The sequence below is a fragment of the Balaenoptera musculus genome, chromosome 10 (genome assembly GCF_009873245.2).
Source record: "Balaenoptera musculus isolate JJ_BM4_2016_0621 chromosome 10, mBalMus1.pri.v3, whole genome shotgun sequence".
Classification (NCBI taxonomy): domain Eukaryota; kingdom Metazoa; phylum Chordata; class Mammalia; order Artiodactyla; family Balaenopteridae; genus Balaenoptera; species Balaenoptera musculus.
The window spans coordinates 2,482,461-2,507,212 of NC_045794.1; the positions used below are offsets into that span (position 1 = coordinate 2,482,461).

At 58.1% G+C, this 24,752-nt stretch overlaps 3 protein-coding genes across 5 annotated transcripts in view; 1 reads left to right on the forward strand and 2 right to left on the reverse strand.

The window, feature by feature from the left end:
- The window catches only part of LOC118901983, a 28,731-nt gene extending 17,269 nt beyond the window's left edge, over positions 1–11,462 (reverse strand). The window contains exons 1-4 of the mRNA XM_036865824.1: positions 11,372–11,462; positions 9,361–9,839; positions 8,673–8,750; positions 4,224–4,275 (exon numbers count right to left, since the gene is read on the reverse strand). Of these exons, the coding sequence (XP_036721719.1) occupies positions 4,224–4,275; positions 8,673–8,750; positions 9,361–9,839; positions 11,372–11,462 (700 nt within the window). The remainder of the gene's footprint in view (positions 1–4,223; positions 4,276–8,672; positions 8,751–9,360; positions 9,840–11,371) is intronic.
- Positions 11,463–12,189: 727 nt separating this feature from the next.
- Positions 12,190–13,912, forward strand: NINJ2 (ninjurin 2). The gene is made up of 3 exons (XM_036866930.1): positions 12,190–12,408; positions 12,940–13,124; positions 13,599–13,912. Exons 1-2 carry the CDS (start codon positions 12,255–12,257, stop codon positions 13,104–13,106), a joined length of 321 nt encoding a protein of 106 aa, XP_036722825.1. The 5' UTR covers positions 12,190–12,254; the 3' UTR covers positions 13,107–13,124; positions 13,599–13,912.
- Positions 13,913–14,591: 679 nt separating this feature from the next.
- B4GALNT3 (beta-1,4-N-acetyl-galactosaminyltransferase 3) overlaps positions 14,592–24,752 on the reverse strand; it is a 94,036-nt gene continuing 83,875 nt past the window's right edge. For 2 of the 3 annotated variants that reach the window (XM_036866734.1, XM_036866736.1), the window contains 9 exons: positions 24,066–24,166; positions 23,781–23,842; positions 22,436–23,219; positions 21,166–21,485; positions 20,293–20,446; positions 20,003–20,075; positions 19,487–19,640; positions 18,806–18,932; positions 14,592–17,131 (listed from right to left, as the gene is read on the reverse strand). In XM_036866734.1, coding sequence (XP_036722629.1) covers positions 17,023–17,131; positions 18,806–18,932; positions 19,487–19,640; positions 20,003–20,075; positions 20,293–20,446; positions 21,166–21,485; positions 22,436–23,219; positions 23,781–23,842; positions 24,066–24,166 — 1,884 coding nt within the window. In that variant the 3' untranslated portion in view covers positions 14,592–17,022. The remainder of the gene's footprint in view (positions 17,132–18,805; positions 18,933–19,486; positions 19,641–20,002; positions 20,076–20,292; positions 20,447–21,165; positions 21,486–22,435; positions 23,220–23,780; positions 23,843–24,065; positions 24,167–24,752) is intronic. The other variant, XM_036866735.1, reaches the window with a different exon arrangement.

Sequence of the window (24,752 nt, forward strand, 5' to 3'; positions counted from 1 at the left end):
CCGAGCCTGGCACCCCCAGTCCAGTGCGTCGGGCTCCTCTGCGGGAAGGGCGCTTGGTGGGGGTTCGGAAACCTGGGTTCCGGTTTCAGCACCGGCTGGTCGTGTGACCTTGGACGGGTCCCTTGCCCTCTCTGGTTCTCGGTTTCCTCTTCGGTAAAAAAGAGGGTCGGGCACAGGGCTGAAACTGATGCCCTGCTGGCAGACAGGAGTGTGCACGGTTGGTTTGGGGCTGAACACCTTAAAGTGAGGCCGGCATTTCCCATGAGAAGCATTTCCTGCCGCTTCCACCATGGAAGGCATCTGTGTTCGTGTTCTTTGCTGCTCCCCAGTCCTGGCGCTTGGGAAAGGAGCTAGGAGCCTCTGGCCGTTTTGGCACCATTATTTATTTAAGAGAGGCAGAAAATGCCACTGGCCACCAACAGGAAGAGCTAAGTACAGAACCAGATCTGACCTCTGGAGGCCAACCTTAACCCGAGGTGCAGTGAAGAGTCACTGGGTTTCCCAAGGGCGGTGGTCCTCTTGGCGACAGAAATCCTTAAGCCTTTTCCCCTGCACTTACTAGCAGACTGGGCTGGCTTCAAGGGGCCTGCTCAGAAGGGCCAGCACTGAGAAAGGGCCCGTGTTTGGTTTAATGCCATTACCATCTTGAAATTCTTCATACTTTTTTTTTCTTTTTTTTTTCCGCTGCCATGTGGGATGCAGGATCTTAGTTCCTCGACCAGGGATCAAACCCGTGCCCCCTGGATTGAGAACGTTAAGTCTTAACCACTGGACTGCCAGGGTAGTCCCTCCGAATACATTTTGAACTAGGGGCCCTCAGGTTCATTTTGTACTGGACCTGCAAAGTATTATATGAACACCCACTTTGAAACTTTCACCAGTCTCTCCATTAGGGTACTGGTTCCCAAGGCAGGACTCTGTGATCTCCAGAGGAAGGACATCCTGAAGGATTCTTCTAGGCCCTCAAGATCAGCTGAGACGGCATTCAAGTCCACAAATTCTCCTCCAACCTCCCCAAGTGGGTGGTCTCCTGTTTCCCGCTTCATTTGTCTCTCTCACATGGCACCCACCTCTTTCTGTAACTCATCCCAGACTCCTCACCCCCAGGCCGTGCCCTCTGTACTCTGACTTCCTCAAAATAGAGGATGCTCGATAAACGTTTGTTGACTGAGGAAAGCAAACAGAGCTATCTTCTCAGAACAGGGTACAGGGCAGTGCACACAGTGGGTGCTCAGTCAACGCTGCTGACTCGCGCACAGAGCAGGCTGGGGCGTTGCACCACGTGGCCGTGCCTGTCCTCAGCCAAGGCATCACGTGGACCATCATTCTCTCCCCTTCCGACCTGGTGAGGAAGGAAGGATAGGCCAGGGTTTCCTGGTGCGCAGGTGGAAGGACTATTCCCTCCCCACCCCTGGGGTTCCAGGGCCAAAATGCCCTGCAGGAAATGGTATTAAGACCCCCTCACACTTGCAAAGCCCTTTAAAGTTTAAAACCCACTTTCATTAACTTTCTCCTCAAACAGTCTTGCAAGTCAAGATGAATACTCCAAATACCAACTATGGGTTATTGTTCTAACATTTTTTCTTTCACTGAGTATATTCCTGGAGGAAAAGTTAGGAAATGCAGATAAAGCCCAAAGAACAAGGACACCTCAAATCCTAGGGCCTAGAGATGACACTGTTAACATTTTAGTCCGTATCTCATGAGATTTATCTCTGCACATAATACATACCTGTCAAACAGGATAACACTGTCACTGCTTTGTAATCTTACTATTCCCAGTTTTACAGGAGGCTAACAGAGGTCGCAGGTCATACAGCTGCTAGGGGCAGTGCTGGGGCCTGACGCTGGTGTCCTGACTCTGATGCTGGTGTCTGTATCCCTGAACCCGGCTGCTACCCAGACTCCACAGGGGCCGGAGGGGCTGACGGCCATGGGAACGGAGCCCCAGCCAAGAAGGGTTTGCTCGGACTGGGCTTCAGGGAAAACATGCCGAAACTGCCTGCGTGTCCCACAGCTCAGCACGGGCGGGGCCGGGCCAGGCCCGGTGGCTCAGAGTTCCCTCCTCTGCAAATCTGGACTTTGCCTGGCAGTCAACAGTCACAGGGATACGGGCTCAGCTGTCAGGCAGGGGCCCAGAGGGAGCAGGTGTCAGGTGGCAGGACCGGGCCACACAGCACTGACCCTAGAGAGCAACTGGATATCTGTTTGGTGGCCTTGGAGGGCTCGTCTCTTTGTATTTTTAGAAAAAGTGAGGGCACAGCAGTGACCCAGCAACTGCCTCGCTGCCTGGGCAACGCCCTGGGCGGTGGAAAGGGGCTTCCAGCCTGTGTCCAGGCTGGTGGCTAAGGGCAGGACGGGCCGCCTCCCTTCCTTCTTTCCCTACCCCCTCCCTCCCTCCTTCCTGAGCACACACTACTAGCCAAATACTGAGTTAGGCACTAGAGGAAAGACTTCCTCAGGGCCCTGGCCTTCCACGAAGGTGGCAAAAGAACGAGAGCTGACCAGAGGCTTACAGAACGATAGCGGTTAAGAGCGAGAGCTCTGGCCTCAGACAGACCCAGGTTCAAATCTTGACTCCCCTGTCTCTAGCTGTGTGACCTCAGGCAAGTTGCTTAATCTCTCTGAACCTGCATTTCCCCCCTTAAGGTCTATGAGAAGCAAATGAGATAGTGCATAAACACACTTGGAAGAAGGCCTGGAACCTGGTAAGGGCTGGATAAACGCAGTTATGGAAAGAGAGGCTATACCTCTGGAAGCATTCTGGAGCTCGGGCTGTCCAGCAGGGTCAGCACCACGGGTGGATCATTCCAGAGGATGCCGTGGGGCTTGGCTGAGAACGGGCCTGGGGCTTTCACGGCCCTTCAGCCAAGGGTTTGGCAGTCTGGCAGCGGCTCACCCCTTTCACCACACGCTAGCTCCTCACAGTGAAGGAGGGGGCCGGCATCCTCTCCTTTTGCCAAAGAGGAGGCTGGGAAGCAGTGGGGTTGTGGGAGCTGCCCGAGGTCACCAGGGAAAGAAATGGCAGCCGGCTCCAAGCCCAGGGCCGCCCGTCTGCTGACCTTCATCTCCCCCAGACCCTGGCCCACGACACCAGAGCTGCCACTCAGGGTGCAGGAGTTGGGGCTGGGAGTTGTGATCCTGAGGCAGGAAGAGGGGTCTGCTGGGCCTGGAGGGAGACCGGGTGACTCCTGGGGCTGCGGCGGGGGCGGCAGCAATCCTGGCAGGCAGGCTCTGGGCCGAGAGGGCATCTAACTCAGGGCTGGCCGACCCTGAGGGCTGTTTGCACCTGGCTTTGCTATCTGGGACCCAGTGCCCTGGGGACGCCTCACCATCTTGATCCCACCCACCTGGAGCTGCAGCTGGGCTTCTTCCAGTGAAAACAACAGCATCCCCCGTCCTCTGTGCCCGCCTGTCTATGCCCGGCCCCTGGCAGTGCCGACCCCAGGGACAGTGGACACACACGCACACACATGCACGCGCGCTGAGGCTGTGATGCCGCACGGAGGGCCGCGTCAGGAGTGGACGCGCCTATGGAAGACAGGCACTTCCAGCACCCACGGAGGGCTCCATGTAAGAGGTCCAGCCCGGGAGCACAGCTCACAGTGGCCCTCCCTCCTCAGCCCCTGGTGAGTGAATACAGGGCTGCCAGAGCCATTGCTGGCTCATTCAGCTCGCCAGGCTAGGTGCCGGGCTCTGGGATACAGCCACGAGCAAGACGGATAAAGTCCTTGTTTCTGTAAAGCTTATCTACGGGGGTGGGGCTGAAAAGGTCTTTTTATCTCCCTTATGCTTCCCCCTTTATGCACTTGATGCTCTGCTAATCCTTGTCGTTTTAGGGGAATTAGGGGAACAGGGGTGTCGGGAAGGCGGGGATCTCGTGGTATCCTCGCTGCTCAGCACACGCTAGGAGCGGAGAACACATAGGACGTTGGCAGGTCTGCGCACGGTTGGGTGGGGTGGGAAATTCACCACCTTCCCTTTTCCCATCTCCGTGACAGATATGATCTCCCGATGAGGTCTGCTCCCCTGGACTGAAGCCAGGGACTGCCGGCGCAGCTCTCACTGCTTCTCATTCTAATTGCCTGAGGTTCCAAGGAAATAACGCTCGCCTTCTGCAAACATATCCTCTAGTGGGAACGTACAAAACTCATATGCACTGTCGTGTGGAATGTTGATATTTTGCTTTATGATGAATTGTTCCGGGAGTCGTTTTCACTTACCCGTGTGTAGGCTTCCTATCTGGACACAGGTTCCACCGCAAAATCTAAGGTTCTACAAAACCAAGAAAGGCTCAGTAAATGTTTGAGTGAAGACATGAAGAGGGTCTAAGGATAAACGTGTCAGGACCTGTAAACAGGCACGCGGTGGGCATGACCCGGCACTGGGGACGGGAGCTGCTGGCGTGTGCGGCTGGGGCCAAATGAATAAATTGGTTTTATTCGCCATTCAGTGGGGAGATCTGGAGAGATGCCCTCTGCATCCTTCAGGTCTGGAGAGATGCCCTCTGCATCCTTCAGGGTCCACCTCTGAGGGGTTTCAGGACCTACGCTTCCAGGGACTAAAGACTGTAGTGGTTAAGGACACAGGCTGTTTGGAACTTCCCTGGTGGTCCAGTGGTTAAGACTCTGTGCTTCCACTGTGGGGGCTTCAGGTTTGATCCCTGGTTGGGGAACTAAGATCCTATATGCTGTGTGGCACGGCCAGAAAAAAATAAAAAAGGACACAGGCTCCAGAGCCTGCCTGGGTTCAAATCCCAACTCTAATTTCAACAGCTGGGTGATCCTGGGCAAAAGTACTGAACTGTTCTGAGCCTCGACTTTCTCATCTGTAAAACAGGTGTTGTTAAAAGAACTCAGTGACAGTCGATGGAAGTGTCTAGCACGGAGCTTAGAAGATGGTAAGCATGTGAGGCGTTGGTGACGAGCTCAGTGTGGCAGTGCGATGTAGCCAATGGCCCTCCCGCTTGAGGTGCATCAGACTCCCCTGAAGGCTTGTTAAAACACAGAGGGCTGGGTACCACCCCGAGTTTCAGATTCAGCAGGTCTAGGGTAGAATCTGAGAATCTGCATTTCCAACAAGTTCCCAGGTGATGCTGCAGTTGCTGCTTTAGGGACTGCACTTTGAGAACCACTGGTCTAGAGAAGGGAGAACTCAGGTGTAGGATGTGGGAGCTGGGACCATCCCTCAGTGTCTGGTGACTTTGGGCAGTTAATCTCTTTGAGCCTCAGTGTCTTTGCTTGTAAAATGGGACTCTTAATACCCACTTCATAGGAATTCCCTGGTGGTCCAGTGGTTAGGACTCTGGGCTTTCACTGCTAAGGGCCCCGGTTCAATTCCTGGTCAGGGAACTAAGATCCTGCAAGTTTCTCGGTGTGGCCAAAAAAAAAAAAAACCCAAACAAAGAAAAAAACCAACTTCATGGGGTTGTGCCTGGCATACAGCATTCTCAGTATTTAGTTATTATTGTTTGAATTTTGGCTCACTTTGTTGGCCCTTGAAGGATGGGTAGGATTACCATGAGCAGAGATGGGTCAGGCGGGCTTGGGGGATGCTGCTGAGAGCCCCAAAGCCCGGAGCAAAGCGCCGGATGGATCTGGAAGCCCCAGAGCAATGTGCTAATTCAGAAGGAACTCGTTTTCCAATTCTATGGAAGTTTCTATGTGGCAAATCCACAATTAACTTTGGACCCTGACCCAGATGGCTGACAAGGTGACCTCTCGCAGGGGAGGTGGAAAATGCTGCCTAAGAAAAAGGAAGCAGGCCCCATGGGGTTCCTATCACAGCCCCCACGCCTTCCCGCCCCTGCCTGCCCACTCTGCTCTCGCGTGTCCACAGCCCCCTTTCGTCAGAGAGAAAGCCTGTCACCTCTGGACTCACAGGGGGATCAAAATCCCTGGGGCCCCTGGCCAGGCCGGGCTGCCCCAGGGCCCACGCAGTGTCGTGGGCCCCCTGGAGGATGAGGAGGCGCTGCACACCTTCCCAGGGTGGCCTCGGCAGGGCCTGAGCCCTGAGCGCCGGCTGCAACCGTGTGCACCTGGGGCAGGGCTGGCGCCTCGCAAGACTGCACCCAGGGCTCAGAGGAGATTTCTGGGCCAGTTTGGTGTTATGACGGGAACAGCACGCGGACACACCACCCACGGTGTATCAGAGCCTGTTGACGTTTAAGGGACCCACTGCTCTTGGCACAGGAACGCTGCAGGCTGAGTGCCTCAGGGGTCCGGGCCTGGCCTGAAGACCAGCGGCAGCAGCCGGCCTGAGTCACTGGTTCCCTGAGGCAGGATACCCGGGGAAATGGGCTATCCCTGGACCAGGGGCACAGATTCACTGTCCAAACAGCACGCCCCTCACCCAGCGGTCCTTGGGCCTAAAATCCCACCCTCAGAGATCCATTCTTTGGTCTTTTTCAAAAAAACTCTTTGAAGTAACTCTTTCACATAAAATATTCAATGTTGTGATCGTTTACTGTGCATTTAATGTGGGCAAACCACTGAGCCTGGCGCCGTGGAGACCCAGGAATATGGAAGATGGATTCCCCACAGGAAAGCAGGTGGCCGGAGGGGCCACCTGGAGGGCTCCGAACACAGCCCAGGGTCTAGAAGGGGGGCCGGCCTCCCAAGGGGCACGGGGAAGAAAGGCCTTTAGCCCTGGAGGGAGCAGGGGCAGGTGGAAGGCCGGGGTGTGTTCAGGGGACAGTCAGTCATGTGGTGCGGCCCAGTAAGGAGGGGGAGCCCTTGGCCCCTCCAGGGAGGGCAGCGGAGCGGGACACCAGCTGGAGACGCAGGTGGAAGCCGGCCGGGGGGCTCTGCACAGCAGAGACCTTGGGGACCCAGTGTAGGGGGGCTTGTCTGAGAATTTCCCTCCCTGAGAGATGGGCCTGGAGCAGCTTGAAGGGGAGCGTCCCCCAGGTGGGCGAGGAGACAGGTTCCCGGATGGGTAGAGAAGGGTTTCAAAGACCAGGGGTGCTGCTGAGAAGACAAACCTTCGGAAGGTGGGCCGGGTCGGGCTGAGTCAGCACCCAGGCCTTAAATGCCTCCAGGCCCACAGGTGGGAGTGTGGTCCTGAGTAGGAGAGCCTTCTCTCTCACCTCATCCTTGTTCTAAGGCTGCACAGCTTTCAAAGCACATTCACCCACATTACCTCACTGATCTTTTTAACGGCACTTTGGGCTAAACAGGGCATATTATTCCCATTTCACACATGGAGAAGCTAAGGCCTAGGTAAGGTGAAGATATAAATTCTGCTTTATATAAACCACTGGCCTTTTGGGGTGCATATTCGTTTCTGTTTTATTTATTTATTTATTTATTATTTATTTTTAGATAGTTCAAACATTTACATGAGTCAAAATTCAAAATGTCCGGATGAAAGTTTCTCTGTCAACCCTATTCTTCCAGCTGCCAGGATCACCTCTTACCAGTTTGAACTCAAGCCTTTTGACTATGGGTGTAGGGCCCTTTCTGCCACAGTGGGGCAGGGGCTCAGGACACAGGCCCCCTGTAGATTCAGGAAAGCCCAACATAAGTGCCACCCCAGGAGGGGTGTTATACCTCCTCTGAGCAAGTGTCCATTTGGTCTTCTTTCATCTGAGGCCACATAAGTCTATCTTTAGAGCCTAAACTCCTTGGAGGCAGGGAGTCTATCTTCAACTTCTGGGAGGTCACAGAGTAGGGGTTCAAGTTAGAGGCTCTGGCATATAGAGAACTGGGATAAAGACTGTGCTGTGGGACAAGTTACTTAGGCTCTCTGAGCCTCTGTTTTTTCAACTACGATAAGGATGCCCTCACCAACTTCGCAGGGCTGTGTGGGGACTGGATAAGATGACTTATGTCCCGTGTTTAGCCGTGCGTCAGGCGCAAGGTCTGTAATCTGTAAGTGGGAACTGCCATCATTCCCAGTGTTCTGGGGCCTGCGTGTGTCTGCAGTATGACAGACCTGGGCACCCTCTCACACTTAATCCTGACAGAGAATCGGGGATCTCAGGCACCTCATCAAAGGCAAATCGGCACAGTAGGTCACTCAAATCCATGTATCTGAACCAATCGCTCACTCTTCCTGGGCTGGGATCTGCCCTTCCCTTTTGTGAAACCAGCCCTCCAAAGGCGGGCTCTTCACTGTCTCCTTTCAGGTGGCTTTTCTGGGTAGTCAGGCATTTTGACAGAGGGGACGACAGCCCACGGCTCCTCTGGGCCTATTTTGTCTAATGCCCTGAGTTTGAGCTGATACACGGGGAAGCTGCCATATGGCTTTTCTCAGGGCTGACAGGAATGACTCACTGGAGGGTCACCCCTGCCCTGGAGCTGCCGAGGGCAAGTGAGTCATGGCCTCTGCCTCTCGGAAGCCATGTCCTCGGCCCCTGAGACTCCAGGCAGAGGAGGGGGCTTCCCCGCTCCTAGAGCACTCTGGGTTGGAAGGGAGCCAAGAAATCATTTATCCCACCTCCCTCATCTCGCAGATAAGAAAGGGAACCTGGTGATGAGAACAGGCACACAGCCAGCTTGTTGCAGGAGCAGGATTTGTACCTGCCGTGACCTCTGTGGTTCCCTCTGGGCTGCTGTAGATCCCCACCTCTGGGCCTTCCAACCACAGCGCCCTCACTCCTGCCTCGGGCTCCAGGTCCTAAACACTCTGAGCAGTGGATCCCGTGGCTTTTTGGTAGGACAGTTACTTACCCCTTTGGAAGAACATCCCTGGAATCTTGTTTCCAAGAAAGGGCAGAATGATCTGTTGGAGCTGGTGTTCCCACGGACCTTAGGGTCAATAAACAATATAAAATTGTGTTTATTTTTCTGTTAAAAGAGGCATTCCTTTCCTATCCAACTCAAGTTTTGTCAAGAAACAAAAATATAGGCCAGCAAGGATTAAGGGATAAATAATTGTCTGGCAGAACAATGGAGCAATCCATGACTTCAAGGGATGGAATCCACACCAGCCTTGGGAGCTGGGACTTGGCGAGGAAGCCAGAGCCAGAGCCCGGGAACAGGGAAGTCTGAGCGGGATGGAGGGCAGGGCGAGGAAAAGGGAGGGAAACGGCTGTGCTGGGCCAGGGCCAGGCGGGGGGAGGACTCGGGGGACCCGGGGAGGGGTCTGTGGTGTCATCCCACCCCAGCTCCAAACCCATGTCCTCTTGCCGCCCAGAACCCCGGAGCCCCGACTTCCTATCAGCAGGGCCCTGCCTAGGCGCTCAGCTGCCGCGGGTGGGCAGGTTGAGGGGCGCGCGCATCTCCAGCAGGGGCTCGTCTCAGGCTTGGCGCTGGAGGAACCAAGCTGAACTTGGCGCTGTCCTGGAGGAACAGTGCAGGGCGGGGGTGGGGGCCTGAGACATAGACACAGAGGGTCAGGGGTCACGGCAAGACGCACTTCAGACGGGAAGAGTCCGAGGCTCGGAGTTCTCTTTGCTTTGGGGAGGAGCCCGCTCACTCGGCCTCCAGAAAGGGATCTCCCCGGTTTGTGGATGTGGAAACTGAGGCCCAAAGTGGGAGGCCCAGAGTCGGGGGTGCCGGCCGCCAGCCCCCGGCTCGCGCCCGGAGGAGCCAGACGACGACAGGGGCCTGGGGAGGCCCGCGCCCACCGCGCCCGCGCGCTCCGCACACCCCCGGGCGCAAGGGGCGGACCCCGCGGAGCCGCCGGTAGTCCCGGGTGGGAAGGGGTCGGGTCGGGCCGGGCCGGGCGGGGAGGGCGCGGGCGGAGGAACTGAAGTGACTCAGGCCGGTGCTCAGGCCGGGCCTTTGTTCCCGGGACGCCGGCCTTAAAGGGCCAGCGCCCGAGGCAGGAGCGCGCCCGGCGGCCTCCCCCCGCCCCCGCCCCCACTCCTCCTGGGGTCGCTCCTGGGCTCCGGGCTGTCGGCAGAAAGGGGGGCGTCCTGCAGGATTCAGGGGTTCATCCAATCGAATCCTCAGGCCATTTCAATCATCCCTCTGCCTCAGGGCAGGGCTGCACCTAAAGTGGCTCTGAGGGATTAAGAAAACCCTTTTCCTGCTTTTTAAAGATACTGCCACGGGGCGACCCCTTTCTAGGCAGGGTCTCCCAGGGTCTCCCAGCCATCTGTCTTCTAACCAAGTCCCCACCCTGCAAGGTGACCCACCCACGCAAGCCCCAATATCAGGACTGGATCATTTGAACCCTCATTTGACACGCTTGGTGGGTTTTAGGCCGGCCTGTGCAGACCTGTGAACAGGCTCCCGTCCCGGGCCTCCACGGGGTCCAGGTTTCACACCAGTCCTGTCCTGTCAGTGGATCCCTCGCCACTCCACCCCGCAACGCCGCGCAGCTGGTACCAAAGTTGCTTCTCCGGACCCTGAGCACCACCACGTGGACACGGGAGAACGGTGCCCTGGGGGACTTAGAGGGGCCCCTGAGAGCTTCCCGCCACCACTCTCAGTTATAAAGCAGCCCCAACTGGCACAAATCAAAATAAAAGCAGGCCCTAAATTAAAGAGGAGAGGATGAGGCCTGTCCCCTCCTGTGCTCCTGGGAACCCACATCCTCTGTGAAGCGATGGCCCTGAGATCACTTAACAACCAAAGCCCATCAGGTCTATTAAAACCTAGGAACAGCCGTCTTTGCTGAGGCTCTGGAAGACCTGTGCCCGCGATACCCACCCCTGCTACCCCTGCCTGCACACACTATCTGCTTGATGCTCAAAAACAAAACAAAACAAAACGAAACACCACTAGAGGTTGGGATTTATGGTTTTGCCCACTGTTCATATGCAACTTTTCAGAGAAGGGGGTCTCTCCCTGAAGCTTTCTTAGTAATTTCACAGTTTATCAGGTCTTGGACTTAGAGCCAGGTTTGGAAGGAGGAGAAAGTGCAAAGCTCGTCGCTATGGGCAAACTGGAGGGTAGTGGGGGGAACGGGGGCAAAGAAGTCCCAGCTCACAGCTGTGCCCGGCAGAGGCCTCTGCATCGTGAAGAGAGCCGGGGGCTGCCCCATGGACTCTCTCTCCTTGTGAGGGCATTTTATACCCAGAACAAACATTTACCAGGTAAGCTAGGACCACAGGTTGTAGCCTCAGGGCTGACAGGGACTGTGTGGGCTTTGTGGGGTATTGGCCTTGGGATCCCTGGCCCTAACCAACCAGGCCAGCTAGCTCCAGACAAGCCCAGCATCCAAAAGGGGCAACCAGAACCCTCTGAGACCTGCCCCATCCAACCACCTGCGCACCCGCCCACTCAACAGACATCCCATCCAGGCTGTAACATCTCCGAGACCTCCCTTCCTCTCCTTTCTCACCCCCATTCTGCTTCATTTCCTTGACAGCCTGACCCTAAATCAAGACCATAACCTTTCAATGGGTCTCCCTGTCTCTGGGCCCTCATAAGCCGATGCATCCCAAGCGCCATACTAAATCAATCTCCCTAAAACCTACCCAGGTTCTCTTGAGTGACTGCAGGGTTGCCTGCACCATCCAGTGTGAATTTCTTGGTCCAGCGCAGAGGCCCACACCACAGGCACTGCATCGTGACTCTCTCTTTTAGAGTGAGCGACTTCTCAAGAAGAAGAGCTTCGTTTTAATATTTCAAAATCAAATCAAATGTAAATTATGCTTCAATAAATTCTCACCAAAAAGTAATACAAAAACAAACGAAGAGCTTTTGGCCAGTATGTTTTGCTGTGTGCGTGCACGTGGGCACACAGACGTGTGCCCGAGCAGGGCTGCGGCTCCAGGGCTCCCCACGAGGGCCGAGTGGGACCCACAGGCAGCTCCTGTTCCATTTGTGAAGCTCTGCACCCCGCCTCGGGGCCGCATCGTTCTGGAAGAAGAGGTGCCTTTTCCTTCTCCAGCCAGGCCTCAGAGCTGAGATGCTTTACTCTCGGAGGAAAAGAGCCACCCAAGGCCAGGCCTGGCCTAGGTAAAAGGGCGAATAAAATGAGGACTGCTCGTTTACAAGCAGCCCAAGCTCCTCCTCCCTTTCGAGGTGTGAAGGTGTGAGGCAGAGTGACCCTCCATGAAATAGAAATTACAACACAGCATCATTTCCAAGTTTAAATGCACGTAAGGGTTTTCTAGTCCACCTCTTTATTCTTTCAGACCACAGCACCGAGAAGGGGGTTACCTGCCCTCGTTTCCCACCTGGTGAGGGGAGACCTTTAAAACCCCACTCCTCTTCCCTGCCTCTCAACCACTTTCCTTCCGGAGCCTCCCAGGTAAGCCTGTGTTTTGTCCCCTACAGCCTGGGAACGCCAGCCCCAGGAGGAGCCCGCCCATCAACCTGAACCACTATGCCACCAAGAAGAGCGTGGCAGAGAGCATGCTGGACGTGGCCCTCTTTGTGTCTAACGCCACGCAGCTGAAAGTGGTGCTGGAGCAGGGGCCGTCCTCTCTTCACTACACCACCCTCGTCACCCTCATCAGCATCTCTCTGCTCCTGCAGGTGGTCATTGGAATCCTCCTCATGGTCATTGGTGAGGAGCCCAGGCCTGGAGTTGGCCTCGGGGTGGGGGGGTGCCCCCCCGGTGGGAAGAAAAGCCCCAAGTGTCTCCCTGTCACACCCTGCATTTGCACAGGCCACCTTCTCAGCCATAACCTGCTGTTAGCCCTGTACACCTTCAAATGCCCAAGTAACAACCACACAGTACGGACAGGTACCTGTCCCACCTCCTGGTATCCCATCTAGTGGCCACTCCATAATACCTGCTGAATGACTATGCTCACTAACTCATAGCAGCGTTCCTTTGAGCCTCTTGTGGGAGCGTGCATCCCTACTCTTAGAAGACCGAGTATAACTTCCCAAATCCCAGCTCTATTGAGTACCACATGGATACCCCACACTGGTCAGTGGGGGAGAAAGCATCTCAGCACAATGGCTGCCACCTCCCTTGATCTCTGAGAGACCAGACTTTCTCTGGACTCTAGCGGCTGTGGTGGGGGATGCTCCAGGCTGTGGACACCGCCCCCCCTCCAGACCCTTACCTGCCACTCCCCCTTCTCCACAGCTCGACTGAACCTCAACGAGGTAGAAAAGCAGTGGCGATTAAACCAGCTCAACAATGCAGCCACCATCTTGGTCTTCATTACCGTCATCATCAACGTCTTCATCACGGCCTTCGGGGCACATAAGACTGGGTTCCTGGCTGCCAGGACCTCAAGGACCCCTCTCTGAACACAGCCTAGAAGGCAGGTGAGGGAGGATGGGAGGTCCCCAGGTGGCCCTTCTCACCTCTGGGGGTTTGGGCTGAGAGAGAGCCTTGCCAAGCAAAAGGGGAAGAATATAGACCTGGGGCAGGGATGGGCTCTTGGAGAAGAGCTTGGCTTGGGACTCACCAAGGTCCCCTTGTGCTCTCTCTTCTTAGGCTGGGCTTCTCTCCAGCCTGGGCTGGGTGGAGGCTGTGGTTAGTGGGGGGAAGAGGGAGATGTGGGTTTTCTCCTTGGCACTGTCCAGCAGCCCGTACAGCTCCAATCGTGGTCCACGGGCCGGCAGCACCAACAAAACCACTGGGAACTGGCCGGCAGCGCAGAGCCTCAGGCCCCGCTGCAGATTCAGATCTGAACCCGCACCTGCGTCCTGAGAAGGCTGCCAGGGCAATCGTGGGACACTTAAGCCTGAGGCACTGGTCTGACCTGCCCTCCTCACCATCCCTCTGCTTCCCTGCAGGTTCTGGGCCGGCCACTGCTTCCTCCTCTCTCCCCCGCTGATCTGCCAGGCTGGTGGGCACAGTCCGCAGCCCCTGGGAGAGCTCCTGGAAGGGCAACGTAGATGCCCTTGCTTCCTACCCTCAGCCCCGGAACAAAGATGGGCCCTTTTACCAGCTTAAGTGAACTCATCTCGGTCTGGTGCCCTGAGCTCAGACTGGGGTACCACCCACCTTCCTCCTGGCAGCATCTCCTGTACCTCAGGCATGCCTACCGAAGGCTGGGCCTGCCCAGCTTAAGGACTCTGGTTCTGACCCCACCCCATTCCTCCGCTCTGCTCCAGGCCTGTTTTCCCTTTCTGTGGGATGGAATGATTTCTCTCTTTAAAGGTTTCTGCAAATCCACTGTGAGTCAGTCTTTATGTCTTCAGCTGGGGAGGCTCGAGCACCCGGGCTGCTCTCTCCATCTGTGTCCTAGAAACGGCTCAAAGGAGCAACCCCAAGCCTGGAGAGAGAAAAGGCTTTTAAGTCATTCCCTCTCCTCTGGGTTCTGCTGAGTCAAATTTCCCGGCCCAAGTGCCTTGGGCTAATTACCAACTGCTGCACCAGTGGCAGACGAGTCATTTCTGGATTGGTGTGTGTACGCATGCTGCGTTTTGAGACCCTACTATAGGCTGCCCCAGCTTTCATAGCAGCACCTCCTCTTGGGCATGAGTTTAAGGAATAAAAACTAATTTTGATCTCTGCCTAGACCAAATATGACTAGGACAGTACCTTTGTACCTGTAAAGCAGCAACAGGGCACCCCCAGCTCAAACAGAAACGACTTTAGATTGTCTGCTCTCTTATTTTATTTTTATTTATTTATTTTAACATTTTATTTATTTATTTGGCTGCGTCGAGTCTTAGTTGCGGCACGCAGGATCTTCGTTGCGGTGCGCGGGCTTCTCTAGTTGCGGCGCGCGGGCTGCTCTCTAGTTGTGGCACGCGGGCTCCAGAGCCCGTGGGCTCCGTAGTTGCAGCACGCGGGCTTAGTTGCCCCGTGGCATGTGGGATCTTAGTTCCCTGACCAGGGATCGAACCTGCGTCCCCTGCGTTGCAAGGTGGATTCTTAACCACTGGACCACCCAGGAAGTCCCTATCTGCCCTGTTACAATAAGCCACACCTCAGTTTCTCTCCACTGTTTATCCAACCATCCTGTGTCCACCATCCTTTCTCAACTGAAACCACCAACCTCCACGAATCTACTGCTCAGAAAATGCTCCTCAGGCAGGAACCAGGTGTGCCCCTTCGAGTAAACCACAGCCCAGGGAGGGCTGACCCCCGCCCCCCAGGCGGTGAAGGGTGGAGGGTGGTGTGGAGGGTCCCTGGCACGTCCATCAGAGGCCTGACAGCTGCAGGACGGCGACGTGAACCCTGGGCCCACCCCTCTCCCACCCTGATGGGCAAGAGGAAAACACAAGAGCGTTTTGTTTTCTGAGAAGATGCTGTATTCAATGCTTTCCCTCCCCCCACCCTACACATTTCCCTACAGAGTAGGGGCCGTGCCAGGCCCTCTCCATTAAGGCAGGTGGTGTGGAAGTAACAAACTTCAAACACAAGGCACTGGCTGGGGCAGAGGGGGTGATGCATCAGGCAGGGGAGGCTGGGCGGGCTCCTGTCATCAGGAGGGGTGAAGCGGGAGGGCTGTCTGGGTAGATTCGGGCCTTGCAGGGCGATGCCCAGGGATGAGAGTGGCCCCAGAAAGAAACGTGGCACCCCAGCCAGCCAACTGCAGCTCTCACCTACCCCCTACAGCCCTTTCCCAAGGCACGGAGCCTGAGCAAGGACCATAAAAAGCCACAGCCTGAGGGCAGATATGGCCTCCGTAAACCACAATCTATGAATTGAAAAGTCTGTGTCCTTCCTGATTTCTTAAGAGGGAGGCAGGGATTCTCTTCAAGCTCCAGAAGGTTCTCGAGGGGCTCCACTCTCCCATATGCCAAGTTCATGCTCTTGGTGAATGCAGGGCCCACCAAGTAGACCCTGCAGCTCCACGTACTGTGACTTGGACTCTGCCACAGCACGGAGCCTGGGCCCAGCTGACTGGCCCCCTGGGCCCAGCTGCACCTCCCCCTACGCCCTTCCTCACAGACACTGGGCTTCGAGATGCAGTGTCCGATGCACCGTTGGTGAATCAGAGTAGCGGCAGAGGCAGCAGCAGTAGAAAAATCCCCAGCCACGAAGGCGTCTGGGATCATTAGTGCAAGATACGTGCGTGATCGTAGGTGACAGAGAGGGTGCCCCAGACTACGAAGGTCAAGGGCTGTGTTCCCTGAAACGGCTTCACTTTTCATCCTCCGGCCCTGCTTCCTTCCATGTGAGGAAGTAGTTCAGAGCGATGCCCTCGCCTCCCCAGACCTTCCCCGCCACCGTCCCTGTTCCCTAGTTCAGAGTGTCTTCCTCCTGTCTTCCCCACCGGGCCCGGCCTGGGGCCCTCTCTGCAGGAGGGAGCTGGGCTGTGAGCACTCAAGCTTCCCACTTCCCTTCTCGTCCCTTCCCGCTGGATCCCACCCCTCCTCTCATCCTCTCCCGGCTCTGCTTCACATGGTCCCCAAGGCCCAGCTCACAGGCCGCTGGGACAGAAAGGGGCTTCTCGTCCCTGCCTTCCCCACCTTGCCCATGATACACGGCCTATTCACCCAACACCAGGGGGCCAGGAGCCCCCTGCCCATCGGTTCCCCGGCTCCCAGCCCCCCGTGGCACCGGGAAGAGGATGCCAGTCTGGAGTTAGTGCCACCTGGAGGGTAAGGTTAATGCCCTAATCGGTGGCCAGCTGTCGGGTGGCCACCTGGGAGAGATATGCGTGTCCTGGAGCCACATGCCTGCGGGAGAGCTGAGAACGGCTCCACGTGAGGCCGGCTCCTGGGTTACAAATCAGCTGTTGGTCAAGGACCGAGGGACGCACCTGTGGGTCTGAGGTATGCGGGGCCCCCCCTTAATGCACGACTCTGCCCCCTCACAGTCAATGCTGGATCTGGACAGTTACAGTTTTGGTTTTCTGTTAAAAAAATAAAAACCCCAATAAAATACGTCCAATAGGAGAGCTTCCCAGTCCACGGCCACTGCCCCCTGAGGAGCCCGGGGTGGACGCTGGAAGGCACCTCCCGGTCAGGGTGGTGTCGCCCAGGGAGGGCTTTCCTTCCTCAACCCGGTTCCACCGCCCTTCCCGGGAGCTGTCCCGTCTCTTTCCCATCTCCTGGCCTCGGAGGCCCAGAGGTTGGGAGAGGCCTTGGCCTCCTCCCGTGGAGGACGGCTGCCGGCGCAGGGGGTGTCGGCTCGGAGGCCCCTCGGGCCCAGCGCGGCCCCTGCTCCCCTCCCTCTCCCCCTCCGGCAGCAAGCGGGCACTGGCCAGGCCACCGCGGTGCAGGGGCCGGAAGCGGTGGGTCCAGCGGGCCACCCCCGGGGTTATGGCGTCTTCATCTGGCGGCGGTTCCACATGCCTCGCTTGGAATGGAAGTGATGGAAGAAATTCCGGAGGGAGAGACGCTCCACTTCCAGGCCTGCTTGGAGGATCCTGGGTGGGAAGGGACGGGATGAGTGACAGGTGCACAGAGGCGGGGGTGGGGAGGGGGGCCCCCGAGGAGCCTGCCTTCCACGTCTCCGCCAGGCCCTGTCCCTGTCACCCTCTGGCTACTCCCCACGGGGCAGGGGAGCGGGTGGGGTGTGCAAAGAGAGCCAAAGGGCCTGGGCTGGAAGCCCAGCTCCGGACCTATGAGGCACGGCATCTTTCAGAGCCTCTACCTCTAGAAAGGATAACGATGGGCTGGGTACGGCGAGGGTGAGGTGAGGACCAGTGATGATGGAGGCGGGGGTCGGGGGTGGAGTGTGGAGGACACAGAGAAGACCTCTCCCATCCCTCCCCGCCCCCTTTCCACATGCATGGCCTGTCGGGAGGCCTGTGCTTCCAGCGGGTGGAAATAACTGGCATTTGGAGCCGTTTCTCTCTCCTCAGGCTTCAGAGGAGGCAGGCAGGTCCAGAACTGGTTGAGGTCTGCCTCTTCGCAGCGGTGGAGGGAACACCAGCCCAGGCTTCTGTCCACCTTGGGGTCTGACTAACAGAGCTTTACGGGAGCTGCGTTATCTAATACAAGCTCCCTCACCCTCCCTCCTTTGCACCTTAAATTCCCTCAGTATTGTCACCTTCCCTCCTGCCTGCTCTCTAGGGAAAAAACAAGCAGACCGGGTTGTTAAGCCTCCAACAGTCATAGCTGTGAGATTTGGGGCAAGTTGTTAACTTCTCCTCAAGGCTCAGTTTTCTCACCTGGAGAACGGAGACAATCACACCTACCTCACAGAGTTCTGGGGAGGAATAAAGGAGGTGATGGATGTAAATCACCTGCCAAGTACAGGCGCCCAGTGACTGGTGGGTGAGGAAGTGCCCTGTGTCTCAGGAAGAAGAGCGTCTCTTCCCTGTCAAGGTCTCCTCTCCCCCGGAGCCCCTGACCTTGCCTGTCCGCCTCCTCTGGGCACTGTTCCAGCAATTACACCCTTTCTCTCTTGGATTTTTCCCCTCTCCCTTCTTTGGCCCCCACCCCCCGCCTTAAGCTCAAATCCCAAGGGATCATCCCTCCCCTTTTCTTGGCAATAAATTCTGGAAGGAGGAATCTCAGACTAAGCCTCCACCTCCTCACCACCCACATGCTCTGAAATCCCCTCACCCTGGGGTCCCACCAGCCTGCTCTCTGCTGCCACCCCTCTTCCCACCCGCTCCCTGCCACGGCTGGTCCTGCCTCTTCTTTACATACCACAGACCCTGTCCTCCTCCCCCCAACTCCCTTCTACCAGGGACCCAGAACCTCCTGGATACCTGCTGCCCTTTAATGGTCCACACTGGCTCTTTTCCTGACCCTCTGCCGGGTCTCTTATCCACCGCCACAAGCTCAGCCTCCTCCCCAGCCGTGTTCTCCCGAGTGGGCAGGTGGGAGCCTTGCCGAGAACAGTACCATTCGCATCCACACAGCTCGGAGTGTGTGTTCTCCCCCCTGACAGTCTGCCAGGCACCCACCACACCCGCCCTGTGACACAGGCAAAGGCGGCATCCCCGCCAACAGATCCAGCCTCAGCGAGGGAAGGAATGTGACCCCCAAGAGGCGGTGCTGGGCCCGGGGGGCGGGGGGGGGGATCTAGCCCTGCCCCCGTCCCCGGGCCCCTCCCCCAGGCCTCTCAGGTGCCCTGGCTCCCCGCTCACCTGTCCAACAGCTCCCAGTCCTCCCCACCCCAGCGGTCTCGGAACTCCTTGGTGTTCATGCCCCCGATCCTGTCCAGGTCTGACTTGTAGATGCCGAGCAGCCCAAATCCATTCACCTCCCAGTAGCCTGTGGACAGACAAGCCCCAGATGAGCTGAACCAGGGCCAGGAGGACAGAGAAGGCTGAGGCTGAAAACTCTCATCTGAACGAGCCCCTTGCCTATTTGGGGGGGAAGCCCCCCGAGCTAAGGTTCCGGGTCCAGGGAAGGCAGCAGTCCTACCAGGGAGGGACCAAGGGCCGGCGACAGCCCTACAGGAGGCTCTGCCGCCAGCAGCCCCCAAGGGCACAGCCTCGCGCCGCTCCCTCTCCAGGTGGGAAATCTTCCTCCCATCTCTGTGTCCTCACACAGCGCACCGTCTGGCACATAGTAAGTGCTTAATAAAGGTCTGATGAACAAAAGAAGGGGAAGATGAGGCGGGAAATGTTCATCGCTGCTGCTGCTGCTGCTGCGTCAGCTCAGCCCTGGGGGCACTTCTCTGTGGTCTGTCCGGCGGAGCAGAGGAGCGGGAGGGGAGGGTGGGGGAGGGGTGCTGCCATTGTCGACATGACTGTTTCCAGCTCTGGGTTAAGAAGCAAGGCAGAGAGGCCTCGCCTACCCTCCCCAGCCCAGGACAGGCTCACCCTCAGGCCACTGGGGGGTGGCGCCGCAGTGCAGCCTCATGACCATGGGCGCGAAGGCCATCTTGCCCTGCACGCAGTGCTTCCGGATGGCGTCGATGATCCCAGCTGGGAAGTGGATGTGGAGGTCACAGAGGAAGATGATGCTGTGCGGGTCCTGGGGACGGAGGTGGGAGGGTCAGCAGCCCCTGCAGACCACGGCCAGGAGCCCAGGCCACTCTCTAGGACAACCCTCAGGCTCTTTCCCATTTCAGTGACTGACAAACTTGCGTGAAGCAAACTGTTGGATGGGTTTCCACGGTACTGGGCATCAGGGCACAGTTCTCACCGTCAGAGAGGGAATCCTGACTCCTCCCCGACCTTTCACGGACTCCGAGGACCCCGCACAAACGCTCCCGCCCCGGTACCGGCCCTGTGGCGCAGCAGAGAGGACCCCGTGTCCTCGTCCCTTCCTCCCCGAGGAGCTGGCCGTCTGTGCGTCTCTTCAGCAGCGTTAGTCACGTCTCTCAGGCCGCTTACCTTCACCAGGTCCACGCCAGCCTGAAGCCCGGCTGAGCGTTCGAAGTTCCCACTTAGCTTCAGGTACTGGTAGCTGCGGGGAGAACAGAGAGGGGCTGAGCCTCAGGGCCCGGCTGTGGCAGTCCCAGGTGGAAGCTGGCAGGCAGAGAAGAGGTGACGCGTGCTCCTGGGATGGGACTACGGGCAGGCGGGTGCGTCCTCTGGGAAAAGCTAGAGGCTGGGAGTCAGGGAAGCTGGCGGGACTTCAGGAAGAGCTGGCTCAGGCTGTGCCCTGCCGAGAACACCCTCACCTCGGCAGCTTGGACCTTCTCAGGGCCATCTCGACGTCCATGTCCTCGCTGCTGTAGTCGGTGATGATGATGTTGAAGTGCGGGTCGCCGGTGACACCGAACAGGGTCTCCATGTCTCTGATGAACTGCTGCACCCAGCGCGCCTGGTTCTTTACTGCCCGGTGGGGCAGGTGGGGCGGGCAGGGAGAAAGAAGCAGAGGTAATGCAAAAGAGGGCACCTCCACTCCCAGTTCCTGCGTGCTCAGGAGTCCCATCAGACTTTTGCTGAGGGTAATGCGGCTACGGGAAAGGTCAGCAGAGCAGCGGGGGACGGAGGGCAGAGGGAGAGCTCACCGTTACAGGGGCCTCTACACTCCCCTCCCCGCACAGCCTCCCAGGGAGGGCTCTGCGGGAAGGCCTGGGGCTGGGGCTTGTCATCAGCTTGTCATGGTTACCCCTCCTGGGCTCTCACACTCAAACCCTCTAGCTGTCCATCTTACGGTCATCCTTCACGTTCTGTCCAACCCTACGGTTACACTCCTGTGACGGGCTCCCCTCTCTTGTTATAGAAGCCAGCCAGCCCGCTCTCCCTGTCTCACTGCCCCAGGCCAGCTGTAAAGCCCAGGACAGCAGCCCCGGCTGATTTTCACATCCAACCCTGAATGCTGGTTCAGTAAGAAGAGACGCTGGCCTATGAGTCAGCGCCCTTCCCAGCTCCAGCCCTGACTGCCCACATGACCTCAGACTAGTTACTTTTCTCCTGTGAGCCCCAGTTTCCCAAAGTGGCCTCTCCCGCAAGTTCTTGTGAAATCACATCGGGGAGCAGAGAACGGGTGCTCATGATCACGTGAGGCCCCTGCTCCGCGGACAGCGCCCAGGCGGCAGGAGGCTCACCCGGCACAATGAAGTGGACCACGGCGTGGTGGTCCCAGGAGAAGCCCTGGGGCCAGCACAGCTTGGGCTCCGGGGCCCGGGCACTCAGGACATGTCTCTGGCGGTCGTGTGGGCTCCACACCAGGCCTTGCAGGTTCCGGGCCTCGGCCTCTTCCCCACCAGTGGCATCGACGCCCTGCCTGCCACGCGTGGACACGAACTCCGAGAGCCGCACCAGGTGCTGGCCTCGTTCCAGCAGCTCAAGCTCCAGCAGGTAACGGCCCCCACGGAGATGGTCCTGACGCTTCTCCACGTTCACGATGCGCCGCAGCTGGTACCTCCTGGCGGAAAGGGTGCGGGGCTTGGGTCACTCTTCCCGCACGTGGGAGCAAGGCCAGTCGTCAGGAGACCTCGGTCTTTGCCCAGCTTTGCTGTTGGCTAACATGCTCGCACAATGCTTACCCGCTCCAGTGAGCACTGCTGCCATCTCTAAAAACGCACCTATTGGGCTTCCCTGGTGGCGCAGTGGTTAAGAATCCGCCTGCCAGTGCAGGGGACACGGGTTCAAGCCCTGGTCTGGGAGGATCCCACATGCTGCAGAACAACCAAGCCCGTGGGCCACAACTACGGAGCCCGTGAGCCACAACTACTGAGCCCGTGAGCCACAACTACTGAAGTCCGCACGCCTAGAGCCCGTGCTCCACAACAAGAGAAGCCACCGCAATGAGTAGCCCACGCACTGCAAAGAAGAGTAGCCCCCGCTGGCCGCAACTAGAGAAAGCCCGCGCAGCAACAAAGACCTAATGCAGCCAAAAATAAAATTAATTAATTTAAAAAATAAATAAATTGAAAAAAAATAAAAGCGATGAAAATGTTCTGGAATCACACAGCGGTGGTGGCTGCACAACATCCTGAACACACTTAAAAACCCCTGAGCTGTACATGGTGAACGGAATGGTACGTGCCTTTCATCTCAATCAGAAGAATACTGGTGGGCTGAATGAATGAATGAAAGAACAAAGCACTCATCCATGCCTTCCGCCCCCGCCCTTCTAGCCCACATCTGGGTCTCAAGGTGTCTTTTTAGCCCCAGTTCTGCCTGTCCCATCTCTTTACCAGCTCCCTCCCTGACAGCCTTCCCAGTGTTCAGCCCGTGTCCTGGGCCAGGCCCCAGGGATCTCAGACCTTGCCTGATGGTGGGACCGAGACCCGACAGGCACTCATCCTCCCAGGCGCCTGCGGCCAGGGCCCCCCACCCCCCTGCCCAGCCCACGAGAGCCCTTTACCTTACCCACGGCTGCGCTGGTTAAGCTTCTTCAAGAAGACCCGCGTGACCTCGAGCGCCTCCTGCTCGGGAAGCAGCAGGTTGCCAGACGTGTTACACCTCAGGTCAATCCAGTCGGTCCGCAGGGCTTGCAAGTCGAGGTTGCCGGCACTGAAGGTCTGGTCCCAGTTCACCACCGGGTCGAACATGGACAGGTATTCCAACACCTCACTCACATCCTCCTCCTCCTCCTCTTCCTCCCCCTCGTCCTCTCCCTCCGCTGCTGCCAGCACCTCCTCCTCCTCCTTAGGCCAGCCCCTCCTGGGGTCCAGAGGCTCAGTCCTGTCACCCCTTCTCTGCTTTGCAATGTACGACTCAACTTGATTCAGCCACTGGGACTGCCCCAGCGTCTTCCCGGGGCTGCCACCCGCGGGTCTGGGCCTCTTCACTGGAGGCGGGTGCCCTGCTGGGTGTCCCGGGGACCACTTGTCAGGATGCCGTGGGGCCTGGTGGGGCTCGGGGTTGGGCTTCCTGGCCTTCTTCTCTGCTGGCCGGGCCGGGATGGCGCTGGTCCTCGCTGGGAAGGGGGCTGTGGAGTTCTGCGTGGGAGAGGGCACCACCAGGCCCTCCTGGGGCCGAGCCAGAAGTCTCCGCAGGCTTCGGAGGCGGCGGTTGGTGGCGTCCTGCCCAGGGGCCGTCGGGGGCCCTTGCTTCCCCTCTGGTGTCCTGGTGTTCTGGCCGTCAGGGGCACGGGTGTCCTCTGCCGCTTCTCTGTACTGGGATTCTTCTAGAAGGCCTTCCTCAGAACCTGCTGTCAACAACAACCATCCCTCGCATGGGGTTTCAACCTCTCCCCAACAAGATCCACAAGACGGCTGAGGACCGGTGGGTGAGCCAGTGGGGGTCCCTGGCGGGGCCTGCACTGGGCCCGGGGTGAGTCACTCAACCTCAGCTAAAGCCAGGGTCTCCATCTTCCATAGGGCTGTTGTCAAGAGTGAGTGACACGAAGGACAGAAAGCACTAGCTGGGGCCTGGCACATGCAGGGACCCAGCAGATAGCCCCACTTAGTCCCCAGTACTGCAAGGAGAGAGGCCACAGGAAGACGGTGCTTCTGCAGAGCAGAGCTTCCCTAATGATGGGCCGGGGTAGCGAGGCCCTCGGGCAGTTCAGGTAGCATCCCCCAGGGCCCTACGTCCTCTACACGCGCCTTGGAAAGGAAGAGGGGGAGAAGGGCTCCTCCCCCCACCCTTGGGGCTGGGGGGAAGGGCTGTGGGGTTTGCATTCTAAGCTCCTGCGGGGAGAGGGGGTGGCTGGCACAGTCCGGACGGTCACCCTCCGGCCTGGCCTGGAAGCTCGGCTGTCACTCTGTACCTGGCTGCTCTGGCCCCTGCTTCGGAGGCTGGTCAATCTTGATGTAGTCCTGAAAGTTGAGCCTGCAGGAATGAGGGAGGCTGGCATGGGCACCCTGCAGGCCATGGCGGGGGTGGGAGGGGCGGCCTGAGGTCACGCCCAGCCGGTGGTGCAGGGGGGAGGTTGCGTGTGTGCACGTGTGCTTGTGTGAAGCACCCAGGAAGCGCCAAGGCTCCTTGGTGGAGGGTCTCTGTGGCCCTTCTGGTCCAGGCAGCTCTCCCGGCTCCTGCCCCATCAGCGTCTCACCTGTCCTGGTAGTAGGAGTTTTCCTGGTAGAAGCACTTATTGTGGGTCTCCATGTGGCTCAGGCGGGTGTAGTCATTGGGGTAAACGAAGGACAGGTGAACCTGGAGGTGGAGAGCAGGGCTGCTGGGGACGCGGCATCTGGATTCCAGCCCACCCTTGACGTGCCCTCCCCTGGGCTCTGGATGAACGTGCCCGAGTCAAGCTCCCCGTGTGCACGTCCCCGTCTCCTGCCCTGGCTCGTTCTCCGCAGCTGCAGCCGAGGCCACCCCCCCCCCACCCCTCCTGCGGCCTTTCCCTCTCCCGCCACCTCCCACAGTCCCGAGACAACCCCTGTTACTCCCTGCACTGTCTTTTGCCCCCTTTCAACATAGCTCGAGGCCTCGGCCACCAAAAGCCTTCTCAGCTCTGCCCCACGGCTGCCCCCAGCCTCTCCCACAGTCACCTCTGGACCCGGGGGCGCAGCGGGGTCCTGCCCCTGGGGCTTCCGTGCAGGCTAGGGGTTCTCTAAAGCGCAGCTTCACCTCCCCAGCGCCTTGTCTATAAGTTTAATAATACCGCCACCCTCGGGGCGGAGGGTGGGAGGCCTCAGCCAGCCCACCCCGCACGGCTCCGGGCTCCGCAGGGCAGCCCATCCGGGCCGGGCACGGCGAAATGCCGGTTCTCTGGGCCCCGGGAGGCATCCCGCCC